Source organism: Vespa velutina, chromosome 9 (genome assembly GCF_912470025.1).
Source record: "Vespa velutina chromosome 9, iVesVel2.1, whole genome shotgun sequence".
In the NCBI taxonomy this organism is placed as follows: domain Eukaryota; kingdom Metazoa; phylum Arthropoda; class Insecta; order Hymenoptera; family Vespidae; genus Vespa; species Vespa velutina.
Window position 1 is genome coordinate 6,375,396 of NC_062196.1, and position 27,433 is coordinate 6,402,828.

A 27,433-nucleotide genomic window follows, 5' to 3' on the forward strand; every position below is an offset into this window, starting at 1 on the left:
TGATCAAAACTTATCGGAATCGTTCGTCAATGTTCGAGTTCGTTTAACGGCTTCCACGTCTCCCTCTCTCTTTCTAATCATGAATCTAATCATAAATCTAATAATTCGTACTTTTTCTCATTTTTCTTTAACACACAATCGTTTTCATCGTACAAATAATAAAAATTAGAATAGACGTGCGTGAAATAAACAAAATTATTGAATATATGCCTAAAACTAATTCGTCCAATGATTAAGAATACATATTGAACATAATTCGTTATCGCATAATAATCGGTCGGAATCAACGAATTTAAATAATTGTGAAAAAAATAGGGACAACGATGTGAGTGATAAAGGGACGTATTTATTGGAAGAGCAATAAAAAGTGGCAACAATAAAGGTAATAAGAAAAGTTAAAATAAAAGAAAATTCGTTGAATAATTAAGGATTTAATAACGTTATTACATTTTTAACGTAATTTGTATCTTTTAAAATCAGGATATATGAAAGGCAAGAAGGGCGCGCGCGTGCGTGGAACGATGAATAATTAAAAAAAAAAAAGAAAAAAAGGAAGAAAGAAAATAGGAAACAAAAAAGCAAGTTTTTTCAATCGCCGATCGATTAATTTTATTACATCTCGCGCGAGATATTTGAAATTGCGAAAGGGGTATCTGCTCTGTTTGCCATCTGAATATACTATCTCCTTTTTTTTTTTTGACTCTCTCGTTTATTTTTTTGCTTTTTATTGATTTTTTTTTCTTTCTTTTTTTTTCTTTTGTTATTTTGTAACATCAGCATTTTTCACGCGTCAAAGGACACGTATATCGAAATCAATCATCGACTCGCACATCGTCCAACTCGTATAGATAAAAAGAGGTAAAAGTATGATAGAAAATAAAGAAAAACAAAAAAAAAAAAAAAAAAAAAAGGAAGAAAAAAAAAAAACAAAAAAAAAAAAAGAAAAGAAAAAAAAAAAAAAGAAAAAGGAAAAGAAAAAAAGTGGGAAAATAATTTACATTTATTTTATTCGTTAAAATTCATTATTGTTGATTCAAACGAATAGACATTTATTATCATCGTTAATATTGTTAACCCTCTATAATATCATATATATATATATATCAAGTTACGACATATAAGATCTCCGATAAAGGATTTATATCGGTCAACGTGTTGAAAAAATGATAAACACTTTGATTTTGACCTTAAAAGATAAACGGTTTGTAATTTCATTGATTAATTCAATAATTAATAATTCAGTTATTAAATAAATAATGACTTGAAATATTTAATTAATTTTATATAATTTTATTCTAAATTGTATAAAATAAATTAAATATAACGTATCCGATAATAGAGATAATCCAGAATGATTTATCCAGACGATCGTTCCATCTTATAAGTTTTCGATTATTAATTTGTAGCTCGATTATTGATTAATACAGATGGTCACGCCGGCCTCAATTTTCATATTTTATATTTATCATCTGGTACATGAAACAAATCTAAAAACAATATTCTCTTATTTTTTAACATAATAACTTCATATCCGAAGTATTTCATATATTTTTTTAAGTATAAAAATTATAAATATATTATAATCACACTTATAATTATTTTTAATCTAAATAATATATTATGACTTTCATTGTGTGAAAATTTGATTATTATAGATATGATAAAAAATTCGGGATATAGAGGGTTAACTTTTAAAAAAGAAAATTATCAAGAAAGAAAGAGAAAAGGAGAGAGGGAAAATGATTTTTCGATGAAATTTGCTCAATGAACAAATAAAAAAAATTGACTTTCATTTAACCAAGGCAAATATTAATGATGCTAATCGTTATCGAGGTTGAAGTTGAAATAATAAAAGGATGTGATATTACGAGTTTATATATATATATCAAATCATTTTGCAATAATTCATATTTGCAATATTGCACTATTGCTATAATTCGAAAATCCAAAATATATAAATAAATAAAAAGACGAACGAATATCCGTCGAATCAATAATGAGTATTGATAATATTGTATAACAAACGGCTAATGCTATTGAATTTATTATTTTTTACATTTGTTATTCGTGAATATTTTCTTCGAAATACACACACACACATACACACATACACATATACATTCCATTCAATATTACTTTTAAAGCGAATATTGCATCATCGAGCGTTAACGAGTGATATAAAAAATATATATAATTATTATTATTATCATTATCATTATTATTATTATTATTATTATCATTATTATTATTATTATTATTATTATTATTATTATTAATATTATTATTATAATTATTGTTGTTATTATTATTATAATTATTGTTGTTATTATTGTTGTTATCGATGTTGTTGTTGCTGTTATTATTATTATTATACTTACTATTTATTTATTATTATTAATATTATTTATCGTTATCAGTATTATTATTATTATTATTGTTATTATCATTATTGTTGTTATTATTATTGTTATCATTATCATCATCATCATGATCATCATTATAATCATTTTTTTTTAATTACTTTGTGGCTGTCGAAAAATAAACCCTCGAAGTGTAATGTGAGTTGATCAACGAAAGTCGATAAAAAATATAAAACATATGAACATGTGTATGTATGTATGTATGTATGTATGTATGTATGTATGTATGTATGAATGAATAAACGAATGAATGAATGAATGAATGAATGAATGAATGAATAAATAAATGAATGAAAGAATAAAGGAATGCATGCATGCATGCATGCATATATATGAATGAATGAACGTATGCATGCATGTTTGTAGACAAAAGATATGAAAAGAAATACGATCGAATCGCTGGCGATAAAAAAAAAAAATATTCTATGTCGATGTTACGCGCGAAGGATTAGAAAAAAAAAAGAAACAAATTTTTATCTATTATCTAGCAATAATATCTTTGAAATCGTCATGATCGGAATCAATCGTTCATAATTTCTTCAAACTCGCCTCCTATCGGATTTCAAAGCGACAAATCTGAATTGATTCGAGTGTTCGAACGAGCACTTTGTAAAATAAAAAGGAGATAAAGAAATGATTGAATGTCTAATCGAATCTCGTTCGAAGCCGTGTCTATCATAAATCTTTTCTGTCGCATCAATCCTTGCTTCACATCTCGAGGAATCGATGGATCCGATCGGTCGAATCCGAACGAATTTAATAGTACAAGATCTTTGAAAAGTTCTCGAAAAAATTTATCTGTAATTATAACGAAATCTGTTTTAATCTTTTATTTTATTTCATTTATTTATTTATTTTCTCTATCGAGGATAATGGACCAAAACCCTTTTTATTTCATATGAGAAGCAAAGGTATCTTATTAATTGAAATTTAATTCAGTTAAAAATATTTAAAATGATTAATAAAAATATTAAAAATATTTGCCAATCATTTTGATTAGCATCTCGTGAACTTTTCAAAGACGTGTACCCGTATACATATGTAAAAGGAAAAAAGAGAAAAAAAATGCCGCAAAGTCTCTTACGTCCTGTTCTCGTTTTGAAAAAAAAAAAAAAAAAAGATATCAAGAAGGAAAAGGAGTAAGGAAAGTTAATAATAATCTTCTTGTTCGTTCGTGTCTTCCCGATTTTATTTGTTAATGACCTTCGTACGTAGTTTTTCCTCCTTTTTTTCCTCACAAAACAATGAGCAAAAACGAAAGAAAATAATCGAGCACCAAGGGGAAAAAATAAAGAGTAAAACAATACGAATTGAAAAAAAAAAGAAAAGAAATTCGCATCCTCCGATCTCGATAAAGGAATTAATTTGTTGAATATAAAACGCGAAGTGTGTTCAAATTTGTATTGCATTAAATTTAAAAAAGCAAAGGAGAGTTTAACAGACGCCATTTCAAATTAATGTTAATCTTACAGTTACCATAAACATACACATATAAAAAAAAAAAAACACGACGAATACGACGATGAAAAGTAATTAATTAGTGAGATAATGAATTATTATTATTTAATTATTATTATTGTTATTATTATTATTATTATCATTATTATTATTATTATTATTATTATTATTATTATTATTATTATTATTATTATTATTATTATTATTATTATTATTATTATTATTATATGAATACATTTATTAAAAATTATATATAACTTATATGTATATAAATATATATATATATATATATATATATATATATATACACATATATAATTAATTAATTAATTGTTATAGTCTTCTTCGTCTTGCGAGGGTTCACAAATTTTATCTGTAAGACACTTACGACGATCGAAGACTCTCATATACAATTTACGAAAACGATAACGATCGTAACGCGACGATCGAAGAAGCCGTGATATAATAATATGTATCGAATTTTTCGAGGAAAACAAAAGTGGTCACAAGAGTCTAACAGTAGTTTGATCGAAAGGAATTAAAAAAGAAAGCAACAAAAAAATCACAGAAAGATTATATATATATATATATATAATACGTAAATATATATATATATTATTATTATTATTATTATTATTATTATTATTATTATTATTATTATGATTACTATTACTACTACTATTACTACTACTACTATTACTACTAACTATTACTATTACCACTATACTACTACTACTAGAAGGGGGGAATTTTTGCTATAACTACCACTTCGTCCATTTTTCTATATGGGCAGTTCGTTGCACTGTAATCAGCCCTCGGCCTTGTAAATTTTATCCTTGTCATTTCCAAAGAAATAAAAGAAAAAAAAAAAAAAGAAAGGAAAGAAAAAGAAAATTAAGAGAGAAAGAGAAAGATAGGAAAGTAAACGAAATATAAAGGAAATAATATTCGAGCCCCCAATTGCGGAGTGCCAATGCACTGACATACATATTTTTCTTTTTCTTTTTTAGATTAGAAGCTGTGAGTAGGGAGAGCTGAGGGGAAGGGGGGAGGAGAAAAGGAGGAATACGCGTAGATGTCGATCGATTATTCTCTTTTCCATTTCTCAAAATGTCGAGTCGACGTTAAAAATTGATCCTTGCGTTGATAAAGAAAGAAGAAAAGAACGAAGACAAAAAAAAAAGAACAAAATAAAATAAAATAATAAAAAAATATCTTTCAATGGACATACCGCACTCCGAATGCGGGGGTACGATTCTTACGAAACTTTGTGAATTTAATCGTGCGATCTGTGAAGTCGAGAGAAAAATGCGGGGGAAAGAAATAAAAAAAATAAAAAAATGAAAAAAAAATAAAAAAAATAAAAAAAGTAAAAAAACGAAAAAAAAAGGAACAAAAAAAGAAATGAAAGATCCCACGCAAGCGATTTTGGCCATTTTCAATTGTGGCGATCGTTGACGAGCGAATTTCCGAGGCTTCGACAATGTGTTATGATTCATTTAATGAAACTATGATTTTTCTTATCGAAGAAAAAATGAAGTACAGTAAGAGAGAGAGAGAGAGAGAGAGAGAGAGAGAGAGAGAGAGAGGAGAGAAAGTGAGAGAGAGCGAGAGAGATAGATTGATAAATACAGATTCGAGTCAGTTTCTTGGTTTTTCTTTGTTTTTTTTTTTTTTTTTTTTTTAATCTTCTTTTATTCTTACAAAGTAGTGAAAAAAAAACTGACGTTTCGATTGAAACGAAACGCCGAGTAATCATCCCTGGATGATGAAAATGAGAAAGTAAAAGGAGAAAATGAAAACATAAAAGAAAAGAAAAGAAAAGTGTTATGAGAAAAGTCTCTTTCAGGATGAGCAATTCGCCGTAAGACTGAAGGTGCTGAAGATATACAGAGCGAGCTCGTCCTTGAAAACAATCCTCGTCAATGACCGCTCGAAACACCGTTGAAAAATCAAATTGTAGCATCGAACAAAGCCTGGCTAGAATACTCAATGAGATACTGCTTTCGAACTTATAATAAAAAAAGATCAAAATTGATAACAAGTATTTTATTCGTCGAACACCCACCACGAATCTCCGTAAATATATAGTAAGTATATGTTATATTATCATCACAATGATAATGAGTAATAACATCTCGACGATCATATGAAGTTTTTCTTTAGTGTGTAGTAATGTAACATAATTTTATGGGCGATATTGTTCTAGACTATTTTTCTTTTTTTTTTTTTTTTTTTTTTTTTTTTTTTTTTTTTTTTTTTCCCCTTGAACTCTTCGAGTTACAATTTTCTTTTTATTTCTTAATCGGTTAAAAGAAAAAAAGAAAAAAGAGAATAACTCGCATACGTTAATCTTTTATTACGTATGTATCTTAAAAGAGATCGTTGTAAACTCCTATAATAAAAATTCCATCTCTCGCAATACGGCGTATGCTGCGAATCGTCGAAAAAGTATTAGAAAAATACACATCGACGTGAAATTCCTTTCCTTTTGTGAATCTCTTAAAGAGATCAATTAATTAACTAATACTTTTCCAGCACGTGAATATAAAATCCAGGATTCTTTACCATATCCATTGGCTTAAAATCAGCGTATATCGTATGTTTTGCTTTAAATCTAAATGCTTCTGCAAGCATATCGCTAAAAACGTTCAATCTGTGAGGATAATATGATAACCTAAATTCATTAACGTTTTCCGATTTGTTTTTGTTTGTTTTTTCATCGATAGTGATCATATAATCCAAAGTCACGATTGCTGGTTTGCCTGATATGAATAGGACTGACGTTTTTATATTAGTCATATGTCGACTCTGGAAAAATGTATATTATTATTTTTATATTTTATTATTATTATTATTATTATTATTATTATTAATAATTTATTAATATGTAAAAAATATTACTATCACGATACTCACGTTATAGTATATACATTTTGGCGGTGTGTTTCCTGTTTGTATAATATAATCGTAATTTCTGTGATCGATCAAAAACAATCCGCCTGGTTTGACACAACGTTCAAAGTTAGCGAAGGCTTGTCTAAAAAATTAATGAGATAAAAAAGTGATTAGATTTATTATCAAAAGAAATATTATTTATTTATTTAAAATCACGAAATTATTTATGCAGCTAATTTTACTTTTGCTCTCTCTGATCGCCAAAGGAGTCAGGCATATGTGCAAAACTATTTCCAAGGCAAATAACAGCATCAAAACCATCACCGATCAGATGACTGATATCCTTCGATAATGTCAACCAATTTGCTTCTTCGATGACTAAAAAAGAAAAAAAAAAAGAAATAAATAAATCGAATCAAAAAGATAGAAAGTAAGAAAATTATTTGTTATCGAATCAGGAGAGAAAGAGAAAGAGATAGAAATAGAGAAGGGGGAGGGAGAGAGAGAGAGAGAGAGAGCTATCGAAGATTTAATAACAATTATTATAAAAAAAAAAAAAAAGAAAATGATAAAAGAGTAGTTTGCGATAAGGAGCATCATGATTAAAACTCCGTCGATAACATACCGACCCTTTTTTTACTAATCATATTTACTCAATAGATAAGAAAATATGATATAATAGAAATATTTTCATTAATTACAATAACGGATAATAAATACTATCTCATACTATCCGTTTCACAATAATCTCATAATGAAATCTTTATGACGAATAATCAATTACGAGATCCATTGAAATTTCATCAGATTTCAATTTTCATTTTCATATCATTTGAAAAATAAGATTTTCTTTTCATTCCTAAAATTTTTAATTATACAGTCATACGTAATATTACAAAAAAAAAAAAAAGAAAAAATAAATAAAAAAGAAGAGATATTCGAATGAACGGAAAAAAAATTATTTGCAAACGATAAATAATAATTAAACGAAGATAACTTTTCTTACCCCAATTATCAAAAGCTGGTTCCTTTCTTCTCTCCCATCTGGACTTGAGAGCATATTTGAGCATTTTATCGGAAGCATCAACGCTGACGACCTCGAAGCCTTCTTCAAGGAGCATCACCGAATCCACGCCTGTACCACAGGCAACATCTAAAATTCTATGGCAACCTTTTTTCTTAAGGAGACCCACCAAAAAGTCACGATAATTTTGTGTCCTTTGATTTTTATCGCCGATGAAAACCTCCCATACTTTAGCAGCTTTTCCATCGGCATATTGATCTCTTACACCCTCCGCTGGTGTACCGAGCGAACGTGTTAAAAAAACAGAATCCATCATCGCGGTACTTTGCTATTTGATATTCAAAAATCACTGAAAAAAAAAAAAGAAGAACGGTTTTTCTTACGAAATTTTTACTATCTCCCCCCTTCTCTCTCTCTCCCTATATGTATGTATGTATGTATGTATGTATATCTATATCTATTTCACTTTCTCTCGTTGATCGTCTATTAAAAAAAAAAAAAAATCATTCCATCGAGCGATAACCTAAAAGTTCAAAGAGATGATAACAAAATTTATTTACATTTTTATTTCTATCCTATTACTGTATAACACAAATGAATTTCTTTTTTTTTCCCTTTTCTTTCTTTTTTTTTTTTTTTTTTTTTTTTATTATTTCTTTTTAATTTTTTTTAATTTTTTTGTTTTCTTATGTCAATACAATACATATATCTCTATACACAAGACATAATAATATGTAAATTTTCTTCTATCTATAATTTTAAATTCAAATAGCCCGCGCTTTGTCTATCGACCATTAACTCCGTAGAAATTATTCGACTGTTTAAAAAAAATCATCGATTGAATCGATTGATGTGTTTGTCCTAACTCGAGAGAAAAGAAATTATTCTATTCAGGTGTATTCGATGCTTCATTGGTCTTAACTCGAGAGAAAAGAAATTATTCTATTCAGGTGTATTCAGATGATATTTAGAAACATTATGTGATTTGATATCGTCATAGATTGGGATTAACCGTATGAATTTATCGAATGATGTCTTATGTTTAAGAACCACTTGTAACGTGCCTCAAGATTATCTTTTCGTATTAATTATCTCATAATTTCTTGCCTTATAGTTAATAGTAAATTAACTATGTGAATGAATAAGATATTTTTCAACTTATTATTATTTCGTAAATATTATTTATCATACCAAATGGATTCTTTTTAGATTCGAAAAAAAAAGAAAGAAAAAAAAGGAAAAGATAGAAAAACATCTGAATCACGTATTATCTTATAAATATATTTGCAAATATCATAGCAATAGATTATTATTAAGGAATAAAAATTATCGATAAATTGATTGTTTAATTTAACTAATTTTAATTTTAATTTTAATAATATAAAATTTATGAATTAATGATTAATTTGATTGAGATATTTTATTCCAAAAATATCTCAATCAGTTATTTCATAAAATACAAGTAATAATATTAAAAATAAGAAGTATTGATTTTTGGTGAGAGATTAAAAAAAAAGAGAGAGAGAGAGAGAGAGAGAGAGAGAGAGAGAAAGAGAAAAGAAAAAGAAAAAAGAAAAAAGGAAAAGAATAAATTATATAAAATATCTTTTTGATATTATAACATTTGAATTTCGTACCTATATATGCTCACGACACTTGTTTATTCCTTTACGATATTGATAATACGATAAGCAAGAAGGAATTTTGTAAAAACTTCACTGAATCTAGATGAAAACTGAAGAATCAAATGCTCATCAGACACTTATATATACTCTGGACAAATTGAGACTCTCTCGCGTGGCGTGTAATGAATACGTGTTAATCACGAATGATCGATTTCTTCGTAACATGATGTAATATTTTCCTTTTCTTACTATAACAATCTTACAGTCGATAAAGTGTTTTTATTTTAATTTTTTTTTTTCTTCTTTATGTAAACATAATAATATTAATTTTCTTTTCCAAATGAAAATGTAAATTTTCAAAATAATTCTACATAAAAATATCTTTAAATTATTAAGCTTCTTTATCAACGTGCATCGTATAAATGTAACGACAAATTAATTGATTTTACGTGCGTATTTTTAATCGAAGGACATCATCCATTTTAAAATTTTAAAAATGATTAATTTATATTTATAACTTATATTAAGCATTATTAAAACAAACAGATTCAAAAATTTATTTTTAAATAAATTAATTACACATTTGATATTACATTTCTATATAGAAAGACGAACTATCGTACAGTCTTTATCACAACAAAATATGTTTACTTTTCAGATAAATATATAATATAGAAAACCTATTTATATTTATGTCTTTATGTCTTGTGGCAATCAAATAAAATATATAGCTATATGATATTGTAATATAAATAATATAGTTGTAATAAAATACAGAATACATATAAGAGTTTATTTCTAAACTTTATTCACAATACAAATGTTAAACTTAATAGAGATTACAAATAAATATATTTGAAATGTATGCCTCTTGAAAATTATAAAAATCATTTTTGAAAAGTTAATGTACAACGTATTACTGTAAATTCTACAGAGTAATACTAAAAGAATATTGTATTTTAATTAATGTTAAATGATGATCATTCATATATTCACACATGGGCAAATGAAGCATACAATGTGACAAATTAAATTCACTTGATCTATATATATATATATATAAATATTTATATATTATCAAGTATCCCATATGTTATAACATTAACAATTTAAGTACAATTTTCTACTTCTCTCTTTAACATATAATTCATCCATGTTAAAGTTTTAAAATTGTGATTTTAAAAGAAATTATCCTTAAATTGACAAAGTTCTACATAGAAAGGACTTCAACTATATAGTATTTGCTTCGATAATAATCGATACAATCTCTCTAAATTGGCAGTTTTTTTTTATAGTTTAACATTCTTTCAAGATAAACACAACTTAACGAAACAACACAAGCGGATGATCTAAGAATATATTATTTGATGTGGTAATGATTTTATGAATATTAAAAACTCAATAGCATACTTAATATATTTCTTAAACGAAATTTTAATGTTTAGATAATCTATTCAATAATCTTCCTTTCAGATTATATAAATCTGTAAAAGTTGTAATGTTATTTTGTTGTATTCCAAATGCAACCTCTAATTTTAAAATAAACAAAAGATTGATCGTCTTCTATAATCTATTAGATTAAGTCACATATTCCGAAATTATTATTTTACTAAAGTCATTAAATTATTTATTTAGCAATGTACAGATTTTGATGCATTCGTGCTATATTAAAAAGTAGTGTGATTAAGGTATGATTTTTATGAATAATGTAGGTTTTTTTTACAAATCAAATTTACCACAAGCACATCATGAATTATGCGCAAATGTTTAAAATGTGCATAATAATTCATCTCTGTAACTGCGAAACAGTTTCTTAAAAACACTAATGGGGTGTTGTTTATTTCTTTGTTTTGAAACTATTTTAATATTGGATGAATCTTAAACTATATCACTCAATTGTAGTTATTCTCTCCCTCTCTCTCTCTCTTTCTTTTTGCATCTCCTTATGTGCGATCCATTGTAGACATTCCTACCCTCATATATTTTTCAAATCGTCAGGTAGTTCGTTTTTAGGATGTTTATTTTCAAAATGTTGCTTATAAGTCTTTGGATCTGGCATCTGAGCCTAATGAAATAATAATAAAAATATAATTTTCATTTAGTTACAACGTTAAAATTTTTACCTAGAATATATATTTAAAAAAAAAAAAAAACAAAATAAAGATACATCCAAATATTCTTACCTTGCAAACTGAACATACATGAACTAATGCTTTCTGCGCTGCCTTTTTTTGTTCATTCGCACTATGTCCTTGTTGTTTCTTTACTTTAGCAGCTTTTTCTGCTGCTTTTGCTTGGGATTGTATTTTTTGTTGTCCACGTGCCATTCTGTATAAAAAAAGAAAAAAACATATAGATTTATTATGAATAAATACCATTGATATATTTTCTTATATCAAAGAAATACAAATTTGCATGTGAAAAACATGCTATATAATCATTATTCATTAATTATAATAATCAATTAAAACTTATTTTTCTGCACACCTTTTGAAACACCTTTAATAAAGGAGCAGTCAACCTAAAAAAATATATAACTGAAATACCAGCTGTATAATCACATATACGAATATATTCTGTTACAAATCATTCCAATAATAAAAATGTATTAATATTTATTTATATCTTCGATTGTATTATTAATCTTAATATATAACAATGAGAAGATATTTCATACATAGAACAAGGAAACTTTCTAAAAATGTTTTATAGAGCAGATTGAACGAATATAATCACTTACCTGCCAGAACTAAAATGAACGTATTGGATGTATTCCTTTCTTCGTTGATGAAGTCAAATTTATTTGACTTAAAGAAAAACAAATGGTAGAAATATCGAGATTTCCTTTGAAAAGAAATTGTTTTTTTATGCGTTATATATAGCGTAATTATTTTTAGAAAAATTTGGAAGATGATCGAAATGAAAGAAAAATTATTCGAAATACTCTAAAAGCTCTCTTTGAAAGTGTACACGTTATCCGATGGTCTCGCAGAGAAACCGAGTACGTAGATATGTGTATATATATATATATATACATATATATATATACGTACACAAACGTAAAATAATCCAGAGAATCGTGAAACGCGGATGCGCTACAAAGTGTTAAGAAAGAGACCTCGGAAGAGATGATTCGCAATTTCTGTCTCACTCTCTTTACCTTTGACTTTCTTTTTCTTTCATTAACACTATAAATCCTTTTCGACGTTGTTATTATTAGATATTAAATGAAATCGTTAACATTGTAAAAAAAAAAGAATTATTTCGCTTAACTCTTTAGCATATAGAATTTCATTTGGCGATATACAATAAGAAGCGCTCCTATATTCGCTTCTGCGTAAAACCATGCTAAAAAGTGACCAATCAACCACGGATCAACCATTCGATTCTGAGGTCAATGCACTCCTATAACTCTTATTATTGCATAATTTCATATGAAATTTCTTTTGATCGTGATAAGATCGTTATTTTTTTTTTTTTTTTTTTTTTTTTTTTTTTTTTTTTTTTTTAATGTTTATTTTTGTATACAATTCAAAAATTTTTTTTCCCATAACTATACGCAGACACGTTCATTGTTAATTATTATTTTCTCCATGTATACGTCTTACTTTTTTGTATTATACATTAAATCTTATTAATTTTATAGGAATTTTTCTCTTTCTTTTTCGTTATACTTTATTATATTCTCTTGAATCATCTTCTTATATCGAAAAGTTTTATCTTTGAATAATATTTTTAAAATAATATTCATAGAAATTCGGCCTCATATCGTAATCGATTGTAATCCCAAAAATCCACCTATCAATGACTTCATTTCATTATAAGTCATCTCTGATTGGTTAGTGAAAAATATTTACATACAATAATATCGTTATCGATTACTTTATACTTACTAAATTTGTTAAAGATGAATATTATTTTCATACAGAGTATGAATGAATTCGAATGGAATTAAAAATTTTCTATTTCAATTGTAAAATATATTGAAAACGATTAGTTTCTTTTGTATCTCGAAAAATGATGAACCAATGAGAACTGTTCTACGATAGCAAATGTCCTATTATACCAAAAACGAAAGGAAAATCTTATTTGAACATTTTGTATTTTTACGATATAAATCATTTATTATATAAATTCTGATAAAAGGTTTTTATTTACGATAGAGTTAATATTTCATTATTAGATGAATATTTATAAAATTTTGACTTAAGTTATTATCACATTGTTTTCATTAGTTATTTACAGGAGAATTATTTTTATTCTTCGAAGTTTTTTTTATTTCTAGTAACAAAAATAAATTTATTTATTTTTATAAATAACTGTGATAATTCAATAAAATTAATGAAATTTTTAAAATAAGAATAATTGTTAATCATTCATTAAAAAGGTTTTTCGGTTTAACGGATACCAAACATGTTTTTCTAGTGTTTTCTACGGAGTGACGTCACGTCAAATCGATGTAATCGTGCATTTCTCATTATAACATCATAATCATCGGATGTATACGCACCGAGCGGAACTTATACGATATTATTTACATCAAGTACAAACGGCCTTTTTTTCCATTCGGATAAAAAAGGAAAAATAAATACTTTGTTGGTTCTTCATAAATAATTGCATTAGATAATCTTCAGTGTATTTGAGAATACATCAAAAGAGAGTACGGCCATATTACTTTTAGGAACACAGAACTGGATGTTTCCTTCAGAAACATGGCTGAAGAACATCGTTTCGCTGGTGTAGTGAAATTCTGTGTATACAAGTTTTAAGATATATTTCGGCTAGAAAAGGGTACGATAATAAACTAAAATGACCTCGATACACTTTGTCGTTCATCCTTTACCGGGTACCGATGATCAACTTAATGATAGGTAAGCCGACGCATTCCGTACGCTATCATTAATGTATCTTTTAGAATGTCTGCTGACTATTCTATCATGGAATTTAATCCGTACTACCTCTTTTATTCATGCGTCACCAAACTGTCGTAACCATTATAGTTCGTTTTTTTTTTTTTAATCTACTCGAACGAAACACTTCCTTCTTAATTTACTTTTTAAAGAATTATTCGTCTCGATTCTCGAATTTTTCTAAATCTATTTAATAAGAAGACATTAAGGAAAAATTGAACAATACGTTAATGATCACCATTACAAATTTAATTTTGCGCAATTTCGATTCATTTATATTCTACGTCATATATATTCTACTAAATGAATCATAATAGCATAGTTCACTTTATATCAATATTAATTATGAATTGCACAAAATTAACATATTTTTTAAAGAAAAAAAATCTAAAGATAAAAATCTAATGCATTCATGAAATATAGATAAATTTTATAATATACTAATAACATATATTTCTAATACATTTCTACAAAAAATTACTATTAATGAACTTATATCATAATTTCTAATGATTTTGATAACTTTTATTACAATCTATTAAATTATATTATATTTGTATGCTTCTTTGCTTTTCTTTTCATTCTAATAGGAGGTAAATGTTTTAACATATATTTATTTATTAATATAAATACAAAAGTATATATGAAATAAAAGCAACAATTATTTTTATTACTATTATATATACTTCATATAAATTAATTAATTATTTTTAATTATTTACTGGATATATTATTTTCATGAACATTATATTATTGTATAATGCTCATATTTATAATTCTGTTGACCATTTTATATATTCTTTTCTAATTAGTTATATGTAAAATATGATGTATATATACACACACATATATATACATATTTACAAAATTGAATTAAAGATACATCATATCATCATCTTCATAAATTCATTTTTTTTAGAATATATTATAAATAATTCTGTCAATATATATTTTACAGTTATTATTAACAAATGTATATTATTTTTGTATTTCTCATGAAATTTTCATTTAATACAAAATTTTTGTTAAAATGTCAATGGTTTAAATATTTTAATGATATAAAATATTTAATATTATACAAAGGAAAAAAATACTTTATTTTTAAATAAATTAAGAATGATTATTATTTATTATTTGAATATTGGCATATATTATAATTTATTAATTAATCTTCTATTTAAGGTTGAAAGAAGTTGCAGAGAAGATCAATAGATATGGATATGTTACACTGCCTGCATTTAATGGATTAAAAGTTTCCATAAAACGTATTGTGGTTGGGCCAACTCATATAGCGTTACTCACAGAGGACAATAGAATATGTCGTGTTGCATTTACAGTATTGTCTGATCGATTGGATTTAAGTAAAAATGAACCTAACAGAAAGTATGCATTGCTGCTTCTATATTTGAAGAAAAATTAAAATATTTAATAAACTGAATTTTTCACTGATGAAACTGATACTTGTATGTTACATTATTTCAGTACAACTAAAAATCATGTTGGAAATTCTAATTCTGCTCCAAGCGGTAGTGGAAGTAGTGGAAGCGGTAGTAGAGCAGGTATTTCTCGTTCAAGAGCAAGGATCATGAGGAGCAGTTCTGCTATTCGAGGTGGTAGTAATAGTGGAAATAGCGGTGGCAGTGGTAGAATAGGGCCTCCGGGAGTGATCATGGGAAGTGGAAGTGGTAACAGCTCACGTCCTATTGCTTCAGTTCCTGCTCCATTTGTACCAGAAGATTTGATATCTCAAGCTCAAGTAGTATTACAAGGAAAAAGTCGTAATTTAATTATCAGAGAATTACAGGTTATTATTTTACAATATAATTATCAATTATCTTATAATGTGATATAAATTACAAATATAATATATTTTCATAGCGTACAAATTTAGATGTGAACTTAGCAGTGAATAATCTATTATCACGAGATGATGAAGAAGGCGATGATGCTGACGATGCAGCAGATAGTTATGTACCAGAAGATCTTATATCCTTATTAGATGGAGGCTTCAGTAATGAACATTCTGTTATAATCGATGCAGACTCTATGTTTTCTGAGGATATGTTTGGATATGCAGGCATAAGACAGTAATTAATTTTATTAGAACTCAAATTCAATTTATATATAGTTATTAAAAAATAGGTATCGTATTTTTCAGTCGTGGAAGTTCTTCGCGAAGACTTGGTAATGACAGAGAAGGAGAACGTTCATCTGAACGTGATAGAGATCGTGATAGTTTTAGCAGATGGAGGGATCGTCAATATTATGGACCACGACGTTGGTTAGAAACTGCTTTAAAAGATTCTTGGGAAAAAGATCCTGGTAAATATATTTTGATCGGAATATATAGTTTTTCATTTTTACACTATTCTTCGTTTTAGTATTAAAGAAAGTACCAAGTAGAAAAATAATTTAATATATTTCTATTTGTTTAGATAACAAGAAAAAAGAGTTAGCTTCTCAAAGTCCTTTGTGGATATCAGAAGAACTTGAATGGTGGCATGAACGTAGTAATGAACCTGCTCCACGTTTTGTTCAAATTGCTGCTCTTTACAGCGAATTGATAGCTGTTTCCACTTCCGGACAATTGTATCAATGGAAATGGTCCGATCCTGAACCATACAAGCATTTAGAGGTGACTATAATATTTGTATACACATATCATTTTATAATTTAAGCAAGGAAATGAAACACGATAATAATACAATTTTTTGAGTTTAGAATCCAAATGTTCATCATCCAAAAACTATACCATTAGCATTGATGACAGAAAAAATAGTTAATATATCGGCAACAGCAATTCGCTGTTCTGTTAGTACAGAAAGCGGCAAAGTAGCTACGTGGTTAGATGAACTTTTGGGACACGTAGCCTCTCGCCTGGAACATCCAGCACAGGCTTTTACTGAATTTACATTGGACAAAATTGTATCACTTCATACATGTGCTTTATATACTGTAGCAAAACTTGAAAGTGGCGCATTATATTGGTGGTTAGTAGTATTATATATTCTTTATTGATTGTTTAATTCGAAAGTTATTTAATTTATTAAGAGAAACTACAATTAATCAATTTTTTTTTATCCCCTTAAATAGGGGAGTTTTGCCATTTTCTCAGCGCAAAAAGTTGTGGGAAAAATATAAAGCAAAATCACGCAAACATAGACCATCTACAGTGATATCAAATGACATTAGTTATGGTACACACGTTTGCATGAAAAACAGTCCAATGTATCAACCTGGCGCAATAGGTAAATTATTAAATATATTTTTTGATAATAGAGTTGATAAAATATACTAGAAAATTTCATATATGTTTTTACAAAATATGCTCTTCTTTTTTTTTTTCTTTTTTTTTTTTTTTTTTTTTTCTTTCATAGGATTTACAATAGCCAATGGGGTACCAAAAGTAGGACAACTATTATCAGCTGCTTGGAATTTAGATGCAACTTGCAGATTTAAAATATTACCAGCTGGATCACATTTACCTAATTCAAATTTTGATAAACGCGAATCAAATGGAAATGGAAATACTTCAATAAATAAGTCAAATCATAAAGAAACAGCTGATCGACTCGATATGCCACCACCTCCATCGCCTGCTTCCAGCACATGTAGCGACACAGGTAGCATCACAACGAGTCATAAAAGACAAAAACGTTTAACGCCTCGAAATGAAGGAGAATCTGAACGAAAAGACGAAGAAGATTGGCAATTGAAAGACGTGGTTTTTGTAGAAGATGTCAAAACCGTTCCTATTGGAAAGGTCATTAAAGTTGATGGTTGCTATGTAGCAGTTAAATTCTTTTCAAAAGATTCAAAAGAGAAGGAAAAAGAGACTAAAGAAAAAGATTTTAGTACATCTGATTTTAAAGATTTAACGGCTGAAGAATTGATCAAATTATTAGCCGACTGTAGGCTTTTAAGAAAAGATGAATTGCAAGTTATTAAATCATCGATGAATCCAAGAGCACCCGATTGCTTCCAACGTACTCCTAGAAGAGTTAATATAGTAGAAGGCTCGAGTGATAATCTTTTAACTATTGCAACCGATGGACAAGGCATTCATGCTATATTAAAAAGTGGGAATAAGTTGAGCTATGTTGTGTATAATTTAAGTACAGGAAGATATGTTCAAGATTGTTATATTCCTTCGGATATTACTGCTTTCTTGGGATTACAGCCTCAAAATATTAATCTAACAAGTGCCGGAGAAAATATTGAATGTTCTATGATACTTAGAGATGGAAACAATACAATTTATCCAATAGCAAAAGATTGTGCTGATGCCATTAGAGATCCAAATTGGTTAGATTTACTCCCAGTAGTTTGCATTGGAACATCAACTATTCCCATACCAAGTTGCTCTAATTCAACAAATCTTAAAAATCAAGTTGCAGTGATTGCATTGGCATTTGACAATCTTCTACTAATGTCACGTATACTGAGATGCGATTACGATAGCGTAAAACAATTATTTTGTAATTTGGAACAAGATCTTAAGGGTAATGTGACACAAATACAATCGATAGTCTTAGAACGTTGTGATGGTAATCGAAATATCCTTCATGCTTGTGTTACTATGTGTGCACCAACTTCTAATAAGAAAAGCGATAAAGATATTGGATATGCATTGGTCTCAAATGCAGTAGATGGTACCTCAGCTCCTATTGAAGAACCAATACCAACTTTGAGTTGGCCACCTGAGGCATTCGACAATACATCTGGAGAAGAAGACAGTTTGCTTAGCATAGGTGCTGCTAGTATTTCTATGATGAATAAACCTAATATAGGAGCAGCATCCAATAATACGTATATTGTAGATTCCGTTGAAAGAAGGAATAACGCGCTGCTAATACTGAAGTACATGTGCGAAAGTAATGTATTAGCTCCTTACTTGAAAGAATTACTTACAGCAAAGGATGCTCAAGGACAAACGCCATTAATGCTTGCAGTATCTGTTCGTGCATATCATGCAGCTTTAATTTTATTAGATACTATTCAAAAAGTTGGTAGAGATTCCAAAGAATGTTCAGCAATGATTCTACCTCCTGATGCTAATCCAGATTTATCTCCTTTATTCGTGACTTGCTGTAATGATACTTGCAGCTTTACCTGGACAGGCGCAGATCATATCAATCAGGACATATTTGAATGTAGAACCTGCGGTTTAACAGGATCGTTATGTTGTTGCACCGAATGTGCTCGTGTTTGCCATAGAGGACATGATTGCAAACTTAAAAGGACATCACCAACAGCATACTGCGATTGTTGGGAAAAATGTAAATGTCGTGCTCTTATCGCTGGCTATCAAGTTGCACGTTATGATCTTTTGTGCCGACTTGTAGTTAACACTGATCTTGCAACAAAAATCAATTCACGAGGAGAATGCATTTTATTATTTTTGGCCCAGACAGTAGGAAGGCAATTCATAGAACAGCGCCAATTTAGACCAGCAACTCGACCTCGATCGACATCTGCGAGTCGTAAAGCACCATCATCAGATGGTATACTATATTTTTATTTTTATAAATATAAATATAAAAATAAATAAATAATATATATATATATATATATATATATATATATATATATGTATATAGATATAGATATAGATATATATATGTATATAGATATAGATATAGATATAGATATAAATATAGATATAGATATAGATATAGATATAGATATAGATATAGATATAGATATAGATATAGATATAGATATAGATATAGATATAGGTATAGGTATAGGTATAGATATAGATATAGATATAGATATAGATATAGATATAGATATAGATATAGATATAGATATAGATATAGACATAATATTTACAAGATAATAACAATATTTCTGAACAGGATTAGGTGCTGATTCTGATATGCCAGATCATGATTTAGAGCCACCTCGTTTTAGTCGAAATGCTCTTGAAAGATTACTAAATGACTGGTCAGCAGTTCAATGTATGATTATGTCAGGGGTATCTGAAAATGGTAATGAACAGTTATTTGGAGATCAAGGACAATTATGTCGCCAAAGTGGTACCGCATTATTAGATAAATTCACCCATCTGTTACTTGTTAAATGCAGCACAGAGGTAATTTTCTATTCTTTTATCTATTACTATTTGTATATTTCTAATTTAATATAGAATTTTTGTATAAAGAAATACAAGTAGCAATTCTTAAAATATTATTATATACTATTTAGATGCTTGATACTTTGCTTACTACTCTTATAAGAGAATTGCAAAATGATTCTATACCTGGACGTCAAGATGAAGCAAACAATGTTGCTCGACGATTTGTAAGATCTGTAGCTCGAATATTCGTAATATTTACTATCGAAATGGCACCTAATACAGCAAAAAGAAAAAGGTATAAATTGCGTCGAAAAAATTATCTCTATAATTCTATAATTTCCACGTTGAAATAATAATAATATAAATATAATGTTCAGTGCAAGTCAAGCTTCTCAACCTTTGATGAAATGTCGCAAAGTTTTTCAAGCTTTAATTAAATTGGCAGTCGAAGAATTGTGCGAAACTGCAGATTCATTAATAGCCCCGGTACGATTAGGCGTTGCACGACCAACAGCACCATTTACGTTAACTAGTTCTGCTGTGGAAGTAATAAATGGATCTGAAGAATTGTTTTCTATAGAACCATTAATACCTCATAGTGGAGTTAGTTCTCAAACTTTAGATGGTGGGTTACAAACGCAACAAGTAAATAATAATATAACTATTGCAAGAGATGTGTCTGCAATGGATGAAGTTGAAGGTGGAGAAGGTAATAATCGTATTATGATAATTATAATTAAAGTACTTATAATCGTATGCTTTTTTTTTTTTTTTTAAGATGTCCCTATGGATATAGATGGAGATATAAGTGAACACGACGAATCAGGTGTTTCTGGTACTGTTGCTGGTCAACCGCTTGGTGAAGTTGATAGCAATGCAGGTGGTGTTGGGGAAGAACAGGCAGGAGATGGAGAATCTGATACAGAATTAGATCTTTTAGCTGAAGCCGAAACTGAATCGGATTCAGACGATAATCACAGTAATCAAGATGCTGCATCGGCTCAAAGAAGTGTTCAAACTGGAGCTACTGCAGGTTCAGATGGTGGTATGGGATCAATATTACTGTTTCCCGAAGATGAGTCTGGTGAATCCAGTCAACAGGAAGATGATGAAAGTGAAGCAGGTGAAACAGACGAACAAGATAATGAAGATTTTCAAATTGGAGATGAACAATTGGAACGTAGAAGGTATAATATATTTTATATTAATTTTGTAACATACATTTATAATATATAAATTATTTAATGAGAATATTTCAGTGGATCATCTGGCCATTTACATCGCAACAATTTGGCACCAGTTTCTATGCAATGGGCTATTCGTAATCGTGAGTCAAGTACGCGTACTGCAGGCTTACGAGTGACGGGCGGCAGTAATTTGGTTTTTATCGATCCCGTATCTCTGAGACGTACTACTGCTACATCTGCCGTTGCAGCTGCACAAGAACCTATAACTATGGGAACCACTGCAAGTTGTTTGGCACGAGCTTTTGGAATTGTAATTCGACAGATAGCCGATCTATTAGTTATGATGCAAGATTACAAAACGTTGGCTCCTACTTTACCACGATTAATGGAAATTACCTTTCAAGATGCATTGAACTTACAGGTGTTTAATTTTACTGTTCTCATGGATATTTCTCAAGTAGTCTAATTTAATTACGAAACTAAATGGTTTTTTTTTCTTTTTCTTTTTTTTTTCTTTTTCTTTTCTTTTTTTTTTTTTTTTTTTTTTTTTTTTTTTTGTATTTGCAGTTATATTTAGAAGCACATTTGAAACCTACATGGGATTGGCTTTTAACAGTTATGGATGCTACCGAAGCACAATTAAGGTTTGGAGTGTCCTTGACGCGTAGCGCTGATCCGACACATCCTGAACATCCACTTAATAATGCTCCTTCACTTTCTGGCGGTAATTTCACTGGGTTATTGAGTTCAGCAGCTCTCTCTTTGACATTACAAGGAAATGCGAGTCGAAACCAACGCAGTGGTATTGCAACAAGCTCCAATATTTCTGCTCCTCAAGCTTCGACAAGACTTACTGTTGGTTTTGCTGGTGTTAGTGAACCTGCTAGGAATAGCAGAGAACGTGAAGGTTTGTGTGAAGATATGTTCCTATTGCTTTCTATATTTGTGCAGTTTTGAATTTTTCGTAATATAGCTAAACGTTCAGTTGATTTAATAACTTTCTATTTTATTCACATTAAACTGCCAGCTTAACCACCGAAGCTAGGAGCACGATTAATTTTTAAGTACAAACTGGATTCCTAAAAAGAAAAGTAATGACGCTTTTCGTGGTAAGAGAAACGAATAATTATATTTTGTTTACAGGTGGTGATTTGCATTCTGCTAGGCGAGAGTTTTTGTCTTACTGTTTATCTTTGATGCGTGCTCATAATGGAGAACACAGAGACAGTTTACCAGTTTTAGACGTTTCCGCGTTAAGACACGTTGCATATGTATTCGATGCTCTTGTGTATTACATGCGTTGTCTTTCTGAACCATTAACATCAAGAGGCGAAGCGCAAAAAGAGTCATCCAATTATTCGACATGGAATGATCAAGTTAGTAAACTATTTTATCTTATAATATTATTTTATCTTGCATCAATTTTCTTTATTTTTTTGTTTTTTTGTTTTTTTTTTTTTTTTTTGTTTTTTCTTTTTCCCCCCGTAGGATGAAAATGATAATGATGAAGGAGAGGAATATAATTCTCCAGCACCTACTGCATTAGAAACCGATTCTGTGGACTACCCAGATTTACTTCAAGTTCCCATATGCGGGTCTGGAAATAACAGTAATTCTACACCTAAAGGAAGAAAACATCCTTTCTTCCAAAGATCAGATTCTACCTTATGCCTTGGTTGTCCGCCTCTCGATCCATTTGACACAGTTATGAGCGAAGCATTACCATTAGCTGATCAGCCGCATTTATTGCAGCCACATTCAAGGCGTGAGGATCTCTTTGGCATCCCACGACAGCCGACAGGCGCTGCCAACCAAAATCCATTAGCAGGTTTGCCTACAAGGCTCGGTCTCTCCGCACGTGGTGCTGACAATCAAAATAATTTGTCATCTCCTACATTCAGTCAAATCATTCCTGGAGCTACATTTATTCCTTCAGAAGTAAGACGACCTTCTGCTTCTGCCGGAGATTCAGGATCTACAAAATTTGTTGTAATATTTTACGCTATCCTCATCATTTATATATATATATATATATATTTATTTATTTATTTATTTATTTATTTATATATGTATATATATTGATCATAAATAAATTATTATCTATTTCAGGAAAAGCCTAAATCATATCATCATGTATATGAAGGTCCAACGCCTATGGTAACAGAACAAATAGACAGAGCTCCTATAATAGTATCTACCAATAATCAAAATGACTCTGGAAATAGTAAGGGTAAAGATGTATGTAAAACAAATAGAAGTGTTATAGTTAGAGCTGGAACTATATCCGTAAGTAATTCGTTTCATTAACACAATTTATTACTTTCTCATTCAGCTATATATTTATCATTAATTTTCATTTCACAAAGGAAACAAACCTGAACAAAGCTACTGCTCCTGAAGTATTGGTTGTTCCAACGGTTGAAAATCAGAACGTTTCTGAAGAAGTTGATCCAGCTGTAACTAGTCATGAAATTTCTGCACATGAAACAGTAGAAACAAGTCCAGTGGAATCTGCTAGAACTATATCAACTATTGGGACAAACATTTCACATAATATTCTATTAGGACGATGGAGATTATCATTGGATTTATTTGGTCGAGTTTTTATGGAAGATGTTGGTCTAGAAGCAGGATCAGTTGTATCCGAACTTGGTGGTTTCTCTGTAAAGGAAGCTAAATTCCGTAGAAATATGGAAAAGCTAAGAAATTCCCAACAAAAAGATATTACCTTGTCAAAGGTAATATTATTGATCATATAAAATATGTAATAATCTATATCATAGTTTTATATATTATACGATACTAAATATTTACTCGCGGTATAAATATAGTAACAAATAAATATAAGTATTATGTGAATATAACAATTACTAGTAATTGAATATTTTATAATATGAATATTTCATAATTTTTATAGATTGAACGTGATAGAACTCAATTATTGGTGCAAACGATGAAAGAATTAAACACACAATATAATTTATATAACAAAAGAACTTCTAATGCTCCACCTTTGGCAGTAAATCGAGTAAAAGTAACATTTAAAGATGAGCCAGGTGAAGGTTCAGGTGTTGCTAGAAGTTTTTATACTGCAATAGCCGAGGTTTGTGATAATATATATTAAGATTGTAATATGAGGAATTATTTAAAATGTATATTAATATATGTTATATTTTTCTCGTAATATTTAATGTTACTGTCAATCAATTTTATTTAAGAATTACACAAGTACAGTTTTAATAATGAAGACGAGTGGGAGATTGTAAATATGATGTATTTATTCAAATAGATGCATACCAAAATTCATGATTTATTACAATTTTTTTTTTCTTTTTTTCTTTTCTTTTTTTTTTTTTTTTTTTTTAATGTATGCATAAATATCGAAAGTCATCGTATTTACAATATCCTACTCGTCTCAGAGAAATAATCCGATCTTTCGTTATCTTTAGGCATTACTTGCAAATGAGAAACTTCCAAATCTTGAAGCAGCACAGGTTGGATCTAAATACACACAATATAACGTTTTACAAAAATTAAAAAGCAGAGATCGCGATCGTGATCTTAGAAGACAGGTAGGTCATTCTAAATTAAACGGGATCTATGAGGTTATGACGAATATTTCTTTATAATTTTAAATTTTACTTAAGAATCCTAGATCCTCCGGAAAATGTCGTGAAACACGTAAAGCATTATCCTTCGAAGCTCGTTCCTTTCATCCTTCAAGTTCTGTGGAAGGAAATAATGCATCTGGATCTGGAAGTTCATCATCAAATACACATCCTTTACCAGCCAGTCATCCAAACAATGATCATTTGACAATGCATCAACAACAACTTGGTGATAGATTGTATCCTAAAGTAAGCATCCTTCTTAAAAACAAGATAAGGAAAAAAATATATTTTCTTTTTTTTCTTCTCTCTGTCTCTTCCTTTTTTTTATTTCTTTTTTTTTTTTTTTTTTTTTTTTTTTTTTTTTTTTTTTCTATTTAGGTACATGCATTACGGCCTGCATTAGCAGAAAAAATAACTGGAATGCTACTTGAATTATCTCCTGCACAATTATTGATGCTCCTCGCTTCAGAAGATGCTTTAAGACAAAAAGTAGAAGAAGCATTTGAGTTAATTCATAGCCATAACCAAGACTTAACTAGCGAAGCACTTTTAGATCTTGATGTATTCAGTTTAACCGAACGTTGTGCAGCTAATAAGAAAAAGATAGAGAATAATATCATGGATGATGGAGACGATAACGCTCCTCTTTTCTATTCACCTGATAAAAGAGGCTTTTATACACCTAGACAAGGTAGAGCCAGTTATGAACGATTAAATGCTTTTAGGAATGTTGGCAGGTAAGTTATCTAGAAAACATTTATCTTCATAATTAATAATAATTTAAAATATATCTAATATTAATCGCTTGACTTTCTGTTTATTTTTGTTTAATAGGTTGATAGGCTTATGTCTATTACAAAACGAGTTGTGTCCAATATTTTTAAATCGTCACGTTATTAAGTATATTTTAGCAAGGCCGATACGTTTCCATGATCTTGCATTTTTTGATTCTGTAATTTATGAAAGTTTGAGACAACTCGTTATCGATGCTGAAACTAAAGACAGCAACAGTTTATTTTCCGCATTGGATCTTACTTTTAGGTAAATAAATATATACAAATACAAACATACAAATAAAAAAAAAAAAAGAAAAAAAAAAAGGAGATATCTTTGAAATATTGTCTATGCATCGATGTAATTTAATCTTCTTTTTTCTTCCCCCCTCCCCCTACTTTTAGCATTGATTTATGTCCTGAAGAAGGTGGTGGCTCGATTGAACTTATATCAAGTGGTCGGGACGTAGAAGTTACAGCAAATAATGTATATGATTATGTACGAAAATATGCAGAAGTCCGTATGATAAAGGTACAAGAGAAGGCCTTGCATGCAATGCGAGAAGGAGTATTTGATGTTTTACCAGAAGGAGCATTGGATGGTTTAACATCCGAAGATTTAAGACTGCTTTTAAATGGAGTTGGTGACATTAACGTGTCAGTTTTGATATCATACACATCGTTTAACGATGAATCTGGAGAAGCAACGGAAAAATTAGTAAAGTTTAAGCGATGGTTATGGTCCATTGTTGAAAAAATGTCACATGTCGAACGGCAGGACTTGGTAATCATTTTCTCTGATATTATGTGCTACGTGCACATAAAATTTATATAAATATCGAATTGTTCAAGGAACAAGCAGAAATAACATTTTTATTTTTTCAATTATGTCTTTTGAAATTTAGACGTCTATTTTTTATTTTTTAATTCATATCTTTTTCAGGTATATTTTTGGACAGGGTCTCCTGCATTACCAGCAAGCGAAGATGGTTTTCAACCAATGCCAAGTGTTACGATTCGACCAGCCGACGATGCTCATCTACCAACTGCAAATACATGTATTTCTCGCCTATACGTTCCATTGTACAGCTCTCGTCATGTTTTACGGCATAAGCTACTTCTTGCTATTAAAACAAAGAACTTCGGATTTGTATGAATTTATCAAGTGATCATCATTCACACTTGCTCCAAGAGAAAAAGTCGCATTAATGATATTGACATAAGAAAATGGTTATGTGTTGTTTTTCTTTCTTTCATAGAAAAATTTATAACATTTATAAATTTATAAGGTGTAATTATGAATTATGATTTCCCTTATCATAAAGTGGTCTTCGTCTTGATAAGGATTTATGTTAAAGTGTCATATTTAGTCTTTATAGTGGTCCAATAAACTTTCCCAAAATTATGTTGTGCTAATCAATCAAGTAACCTGTATTTTCAAAGAA

General features: G+C 29.0%; 3 protein-coding genes across 6 annotated transcripts; 1 reads left to right on the forward strand and 2 right to left on the reverse strand.

The window, feature by feature from the left end:
- Positions 1 to 5,541: 5,541 nt before the first annotated feature.
- Positions 5,542 to 9,614, reverse strand: LOC124951566 (glycine N-methyltransferase). Its single transcript, XM_047500142.1, has 5 exons — positions 9,438 to 9,614; positions 7,783 to 8,149; positions 7,019 to 7,154; positions 6,798 to 6,918; positions 5,542 to 6,689 (listed from the first exon to the last, which is right to left on the reverse strand). Exons 2-5 carry the CDS (start codon positions 8,114 to 8,116, stop codon positions 6,402 to 6,404), a joined length of 879 nt encoding a protein of 292 aa, XP_047356098.1. The 5' UTR covers positions 8,117 to 8,149; positions 9,438 to 9,614; the 3' UTR covers positions 5,542 to 6,401.
- A 596-nt stretch (positions 9,615 to 10,210) lies between these two features.
- On the reverse strand, positions 10,211 to 12,849 carry LOC124951567 (zinc finger protein 706-like). Of its 2 annotated transcripts, XM_047500143.1 has the most exons (4): positions 12,166 to 12,849; positions 11,913 to 11,946; positions 11,609 to 11,753; positions 10,211 to 11,490 (listed from the first exon to the last, which is right to left on the reverse strand). In XM_047500143.1, the coding sequence occupies exons 3-4, from the start codon at positions 11,750 to 11,752 to the stop codon at positions 11,401 to 11,403; spliced, it is 234 nt and encodes a 77-aa protein (XP_047356099.1). In that variant the 5' UTR covers position 11,753; positions 11,913 to 11,946; positions 12,166 to 12,849; the 3' UTR covers positions 10,211 to 11,400. The 2 variants fall into 2 exon arrangements, with proteins under 2 accessions (XP_047356099.1, XP_047356100.1); XM_047500144.1 differs by lacking the exon at positions 11,913 to 11,946 and having other exon boundaries at positions 12,166 to 12,845.
- Positions 12,850 to 13,909: 1,060 nt separating this feature from the next.
- Positions 13,910 to 27,393, forward strand: LOC124951916 (E3 ubiquitin-protein ligase hyd). 3 transcript variants are annotated; one of them, XM_047501011.1, is made up of 27 exons: positions 13,910 to 14,296; positions 15,518 to 15,718; positions 15,818 to 16,139; positions 16,214 to 16,422; positions 16,494 to 16,657; positions 16,771 to 16,970; positions 17,057 to 17,325; positions 17,429 to 17,583; positions 17,713 to 19,086; positions 19,156 to 19,839; positions 20,197 to 20,432; positions 20,546 to 20,712; positions 20,795 to 21,126; positions 21,196 to 21,604; positions 21,677 to 22,025; positions 22,172 to 22,511; positions 22,748 to 22,980; positions 23,093 to 23,593; positions 23,714 to 23,890; positions 23,971 to 24,342; positions 24,522 to 24,707; positions 25,054 to 25,176; positions 25,252 to 25,461; positions 25,594 to 25,952; positions 26,050 to 26,256; positions 26,394 to 26,772; positions 26,932 to 27,393. In XM_047501011.1, the coding sequence occupies exons 1-27, from the start codon at positions 14,235 to 14,237 to the stop codon at positions 27,142 to 27,144; spliced, it is 8,433 nt and encodes a 2,810-aa protein (XP_047356967.1). In that variant the 5' UTR covers positions 13,910 to 14,234; the 3' UTR covers positions 27,145 to 27,393. The 3 variants fall into 3 exon arrangements, with proteins under 3 accessions (XP_047356967.1, XP_047356966.1, XP_047356968.1); XM_047501010.1 differs by having other exon boundaries at positions 17,713 to 19,839; XM_047501012.1 differs by having other exon boundaries at positions 17,713 to 19,839; positions 22,172 to 22,406.
- The last annotated feature ends 40 nt before the right edge of the window (positions 27,394 to 27,433 follow it).